The sequence below is a fragment of the Adelges cooleyi genome, unplaced genomic scaffold (genome assembly GCF_023614345.1).
Source record: "Adelges cooleyi isolate 19-005CV unplaced genomic scaffold, UGA_ACOO_1.1 ACOO_flye_CR_arks_rails_tigmint_CR_PRNA_683, whole genome shotgun sequence".
Lineage (NCBI taxonomy): Eukaryota > Metazoa > Arthropoda > Insecta > Hemiptera > Adelgidae > Adelges > Adelges cooleyi.
The window spans coordinates 1-7051 of NW_026096386.1; the positions used below are offsets into that span (position 1 = coordinate 1).

Below are 7051 nucleotides of genomic sequence, written 5' to 3' on the forward strand. Positions count from 1 at the left end.
AATGAATTTCGTCCATGTCAACTAATTTACCGGTTAATTTGTATAAGCATCAAGGTATTTTTTTTAAAAAATAATAATAATAAATTATTTCAATCAAAGGGTGTGGACCAATCATTTTTTTGAAATATTATATAAATCATACGTAGTTTAATAACATCAGTATTGTTAACCAGCAAACAATATGTTATTTTATTACATATATATATTTTTTCTCTTTTATTATATAGAATATTTACATATATACAAATATGCACAACAGTAAATAAGTAAACAGAAAAAAAGGAATAGTATAACATTAATATAACATGATGTAATATATGTTGATTCGTAGCTGAAAAGATATTGTTTATACAATGATGTGTTTTAATTAATTGTTTTTTCGTGTGTCTTTATCTGCTATATCTTTTAAGCCTCTGAACCGATTTCTTCGTGTGCAAATCTTTAGATAAGAAATCTTACTTGTAAGGTACATTATAAAAATCAAGAAAAACAACAAAAACATTTTTTATATTTTTAAAATTTTAAATTACGGCGCTCCGTAACTTTTTTAAAAAACATTCCAATAAGTTCCAAAATTGTATAGACTTTTCTAGAGCCCTAGTAATGCCGATAAACGTTGACAACCCGAACAAATATCATCAACCCTTTCCCTTTGAAGGGACAGAAATTTGTTCTTTCTTATCAAGCATCATTAAAAAAAAATAAATAAAAGAAGGGGAACGTTATACTTTGACCGTAGTCAATAGGTACCTATTTGAAATATTTTGATTATACTGTTAATTACGATACATGGGACGATCAACCCTAATCGTATTCGCCTTATTACTAAAAAAAATATTTTTTAAGCACATAATAATTGCGTCAGTAAAATAAGAAATTGTTCTCTCCATACCTGTTAACTTTTGTCAACGCGGGTGAAAACATGAAAAAAACACATTACTTTTAAAACAAAACGTACTCGTCCGTGGCAAAAGAACGAAAACACACCTTTGTAAACATCAGTGCTAAAAAAATTGTACAACATTGCAAAAAAAAAAAAAAAACCACGGTTTTGTATTTGTCTAGAAAAAAAGCCCATGCGTCTTACAGTGTCGAATGTGCGATACATACAATCGAATAACATATCCAAGAACACAACGGGATTTGGCAAATATTAATATTTTTAACAAAACCGTTACTGTTAGGTCTGAATAATAACACTTGCTAAAAAATGTATACATATTACCCACGTTCATTTAAATTTTTCACTGTATATTTTGAGGTTCTCTGTCGTTCAACTTTACAGATTTTATAAGAATAACAAAAGTTCTTTATTACCCTCCTCCCAAATTAGTTTATTTGATAGCTAATTTTGATTTTCAAATAGCAACACCTATTTTTTTTGTTGTTAAAATTATCAACAGCTATTGTATATAAAACATGTATACTTGAATTTTGCATGCGTAGTTACATAACTACATACATTTAAATATTATGGATTGGACGGGAGGGGGGCGTCTCACTTATACACTTTTATGTAGATGCTATTGGGAGATACCATATTACTGTTATACAATTTGTAGAATCAATTTTTAATCCACTGGGCATTCGACCATACGTTCCCATGGTCAAAAGTCCCCACCACGATGTAGAGAAGATAAGGTGACACCACTCAACTTCTTATCAGTAAATATCTGAGGTCGAATGCTTCAGGCATATTGGTAGTTCAGCTTCGCTGTACTGGTGGCGAAAACTGTGTTTTCTTTATTTAATCTGATCTACTCTTTGTCCAGGACAATTATTTACTTCATTATTCATTAATTGGTTAAAAATATTTTATATTCATCAATGTGTTTATCAGGAAGGGGGTAACAGTATAACAAATAGGGGAAAATTGAGATCACTAACAATAAGAAAGATTAAAAAAAAAATCAATTATTAATTAAACCCAAAGAGATATCTAGTGGTTCACGATAAGTTGATCCCTCTGTATATTTTTCAAAGTTGTCAGTAATAATAATGATGAGGGTTAAAACCATAGTAGGTAGGCACATTAACTAAATTAGAGAAAAACAAGGTTTAATAAAAACTCTAGTATTGTACTTGCATTATGTGCTAGTAGTATATTACTTGACTTTGCTTTTCAATATGTTGAATTTTTAATAATAATAATCGTAATAGTAATATAATAATAATAATAGAAATAATAGTAATAACATTAGACTACAGGAAGTCAAAATCTAACCTTTCCATATCGTTTTCCAATTTGATTTCATCAATATATTCTATGATTAATTGAATGAGGCTAAAATCGACATATTTGAACCTCCGACGGAGTACAAGATGAAATGCCCTGGCCTTTTCCAAACTGTTATACTCAACCGGCACATGGGTAATTGTATTTGCCAAACTTATTGTATCAGCATTCGACGAACTTGCATCGGATACCTCAGATTCTTTACTGTCCATATTGAATGGATCGTCAACCTCACAACCGAGAGGCAGACAAAGCGATACTAGTACAGAATATACAACCCTTACCACACTATCTATTTTTTCTGTTCCATTAGAGAGATTATTGATAGCCGATAGCAAGTTCTTTACTTGTAGGTCGTTGGTTAAGCTTAACAATTTAACAAATGTTTTGACCTCGTTGTACCATTCAAGCACCGGACCTTCTGAATACTGTAGATATTTCAGGTGATTTAACGTCAGCTTGAACATGATAACTTGAAAAAATGAATAGACAAGCTTATAGTATGATTTTAGATTTTGAAGGTTGTCGGTAGTCCAATCCAGTGTATGTGCGTCACGATAAGATTTTTTTAATCGTACTTTGGTTATGTCTGGCCAGCTCACTTGTCCTCTACTTATATACATTAAATCAGACTTTCTAAAAAAAAGACTATTCATTTTTAACTTCTCTACAAACTCATCAATAAATTCATCCTCTGATAAATTGGTCTTTTTCAGCAGTTCTAAGGCCTCTATATTATTTTTGTGTACCATATGTTTCCACACATGTTTTGGTGGATAAGGTTTTGAGTGAATCATATTATAGAAACTATCATAAGAATTATCTTTATGGCATCCGTTTAGGTCTTTTAGTAGTTTATTGATGACATACTTGTGCGTGGCTTCAAGTTTCTGATAGTCTGTCGGTATATCGATTGAATGTTCAGCCAAGCCAGTTACTAAATTCGTGTACAAAAGTAGTAACCATAGGGATCTCATATTCTTTATTTTTAAACTATACAAAGAAGCTATCTGGAATTTAATGGTATTTTTATAATAACTTTCGTCAACTGCCGTCAGTGTTGTTGGCGTATTATATGGAGGGCTAATTAAAATCTGAGTTAGCAGCATGTGCTTTAACCCACTGAACAGATATGTGCATTTGAAATAATCAGACTCACTATAATTTTCGATAAGATCTATGCTGCGATATTCGTATCTGATATCCATTAATTTTACCGATTGACAAAAGAATAGCACAAAGCAATAAAAAAATGTCTTGAGCTTCATAGTTTTTTGTAAAATTCAATAACTGTTCCACCGAAAAAAGTCTTGTTTGCTTGATGTTTTTCGAGGAAGAGAAATATTGCTACTGATGAAACATGACTTTCATCGTATTATAATGTATACTTTAATCGATAGTTTAGCGATTGGAGTGTCTACAATACACGTTCGTGTTGTTGTGGCGTTATTTTAAAGGAACAATTTTTTTTTTATTTGTTCAGACCACATTTCTTTTTATTTCAATATATAAACTGACTGTACTGTAAAGTATTATTACAGTCGTAGATAAAATATTTTTGTTCGCGTATAATTTTTTTTTCAAATAAAATAAGGTTTTATGTTAGTTAACCAATTAAAACCGTTATCATAGTAAAACATTTATTATTTTGGTTTTAACCGGTACTTATATACGCAAAGCATATGATAAAGTTCTAGAAAATACTAAAAAAGATAAAAATTTAAATATTTTTTTTGTATGTAAAGGGTTGCTAGAAGAAGATATTGGTTTGGCGGTCACAGTCAATAATGTGCTTAAATATATATTTTTGTAATAAAACTAGATACGACAAGGTTTGAGCGACTGAGTTGATAATAATTATTCGAGTTCCAATATCGATCATTTTATTTTAGTTAGTGACTTATTTTCAAAATGATGCGATGTAGGTATTTTGTAAATATATATATATATATTTGTTTTTGGTTTTTTTTTTTGGCGCTATGTTACTCTACAGACGAACAGTCATATTTTTTTGTACTAGTACAAGACAAATCTTTTTTTTTATACTTATTTCTTTTGGTTTTTTATATTTTCAGAACTACTTTCTGGCACGGTAGTATATGTATTGTACATTTACATAAGTTATTGCGAATGCCTATTTTGTATATTCTAAATAATTTACCATCGTTGAAACGTTTAGAATTATTTTATTTGTTATTTGACTCCACAAGACAAATTGTAACTACACTGCATTTAGCGTTTAACACATAATTATAAGTACGTATACAACTAGCATTTTTTATTTTAGCTAAAATCCCCTTGTTGTACTGAAGCCGGCGATGTATAGGGAAGTGTTATTTTGAAGTGTTATTTTATTATACAGTATATTTCACAATGACTAAAGCATTGCAAACTAAATATGAAAAACACCAGTTGGTTACACATGGCCCAAAAAGTTTTTACGTTATACGAACAGTCATATTTTTTACAAAAACAATATTTTATAGATTTAAATTATATTATTTTCATGATCTAAATTGCTGTGGCGTATACTTACCTGAATTATGCACATGTATTTAAATGGAAAAGCTATTAGAATAGTATGATGGGAACAGAACAGGGGTTAAGAATGTTAGAAGAGAGAGTAGGACAATGAAAAGAGGATGGGAAAATCACTTATAGTAGGTGCTTCGATGGGAGACAGTAGGCTTGACAGAAGGGGACAACCAGTGCTGGTACTTCATGACGTGTGAAATCGTAAATTAGACAACCAATAGGTCGCTAAAGAAGAAAATTTAAATAAAAAAGACATGTTTCAGTCAGACCTCAGTCACAAATTTAGTAAAGTTAAATTAAACAAAAACCAAACGAGTTTCATCCATACACCGAATCAGAATTACTTCAATAGATTTAGAACGGTAGATAAACAGTAAAAGTTTTTGAGTGCATATTATGCTCCGTCACCATTCTGCCTATCACTCTGCACTGGATTTTTACTTTTGTATTTAGATATTATTTTTTGGATAACTAATAATACATTTAGACAAGCCAAAAATATGTAACAATATTTATTTTTATTTATCACATTACAAAAAAATTAAAAGCTATAACATGTGTTACAAATAAACGAAAAATGTATTGTTAAAAGAGTGAAAAATATTACTTGCCTAGAGATGGAAAATGTAGAAATCCTACACCGGCCGGTATTGTAGCGTCCACATTAGTTACTTTTCACCCGTGGACGGTACCACGTCATTAACAATCCCATAATACTCGTTATACTTTTGTTTCATATGATCTATAAAAGCCTTTTTCTTTATATGACCATCGACTAGAAATCATTATAAAAGTATTCACATCAAAATGTATCCAACTATATTATATTTTAACGAGTTGACTGGTTGCAATTATTATTATTGGGTTTTTATGTACAATATTTGACCCCTGATATTATAAAAAGCTATTTAAAAACATTAATTTTTTCTGTCCGCTTATTTGGTTTTTAAATAATCTAAAATCGTGTCTAAAAAAGTCATGGGGAATGCCACAAAATAAATATTGTTTTATCACATAATTTTTAGAAAAACCAAGATAAAAGCGTTTTATATTCCTGTATAATTTCTGCCTAACCATCTTTACATAGTACGTTGTAGTGTAAGTAATCCCCAAAAATGTTGTAAAAACACTACCTATTCCAATAATCACTACCAAGTGATTATTGGTTGTTCACATTTCACGTATATACATATATTTTACAATATTTATTACTAAATTATTATTGTGTACCGTACCCTTCGGCAAGCCCTCTGTTATCGCTCTCATGCTTTCCATAGTTAGTCCATATTCTGATAAGTGTTTATTTAAGTAGCTTCTTGTATCTATCTTGTTAACTGTTCCAAAACATCCAAAGCAACCAAAAGGACAATTTGCTTTGGCACTTAAAATTTTGACTTCGGAATGTATTTTTTCCAGTTGCTAAAATCATTATATTTTTATAATTAATACACAATGTAAACAATGCTATTGCAGAAATAATGTGTCTCGAATTATTCACTAGATTTACAGAAGTTATCATTATATATTTTTTCATTTAATACATTAAGCTATGAGATCATTTAATCACCTTATCAGTAAACGTGTTTGCTATTTGAAAATAAACAAACAAGTATACAAATATATTAGCATATTTAAAATACATAGTTTTTTTTTTTACACTCGATGTAGGACACTTGATGTTTTGCAGGAATTTAAGACTTTAATGATTCGTATTCTTTTTAATGCATTCTGTCGTAGCGATTTCAGTGTTACGTTGATATTATACAAATAATAATGGTGGCTGTCAATCATAAAAAAAACAGTAGTTGTTTTGCCGTTTGACAAAAAAAACACCTGTTATACTTGCTTACACGACGGTCTTTAAGCCAAACATTTTATAGGAAAAAATTGTTTTATTCTCAATGACCTCCATAAAAATTGAATTTTTTTTTTATGTTTGTTCAATAGTTTGTTGTTGTACTGGTGATAGTATATGAAAGAAACAACAACAACAAATCCACCTAGAACATTTGTACGAAAATTTAGCCGATTTAGTAATATCTACAGTTTAAATTGAATTAGGAAATTAATATACATATTTTTTGTATATTTAGAATTTGAAAAGTAATATATTATATGTATTATATTTTCAATTTTCTCTGTTAATTTAATTTTCTTACAAGTACTAAAACTTTTTAATATTACAAAACTCTCTAACTGTAAGTCACGCAGCAGTTGTGTTTTTTGTAGTACTAATTGTGTTTTTTAGGTAGAACTTGTATTTTGTTTTTCTAGTTGTAC

At 29.5% G+C, this 7051-nt stretch overlaps 1 protein-coding gene across 1 annotated transcript; it reads right to left on the reverse strand.

Moving 5' to 3' along the window:
* Window positions 1-5336: 5336 nt before the first annotated feature.
* LOC126845143 (uncharacterized) lies at window positions 5337-6719 on the reverse strand. The gene is made up of 3 exons (XM_050583707.1): window positions 6339-6719; window positions 6007-6190; window positions 5337-5546 (listed from the first exon to the last, which is right to left on the reverse strand). Exons 1-3 carry the CDS (start codon window positions 6411-6413, stop codon window positions 5440-5442), a joined length of 366 nt encoding a protein of 121 aa, XP_050439664.1. The 5' UTR covers window positions 6414-6719; the 3' UTR covers window positions 5337-5439.
* Window positions 6720-7051: the final 332 nt, after the last annotated feature.

Excerpts from the sequence above, each read along its gene's own strand:
- LOC126845143 (XM_050583707.1), bottom strand. The coding sequence starts at position 6,413 with ATGTATTTTAAATATGCTAATATATTTGTATACTTGTTTGTTTATTTT. Across the intron at positions 6,191-6,338 it reads CAAACACGTTTACTGATAAG|CAACTGGAAAAAATACATTC; the intron begins GTGATTAAATGA and ends TAATGATTTTAG. Across the intron at positions 5,547-6,006 it reads AACAGAGGGCTTGCCGAAGG|TCGATGGTCATATAAAGAAA; the intron begins GTACGGTACACA and ends AATGATTTCTAG.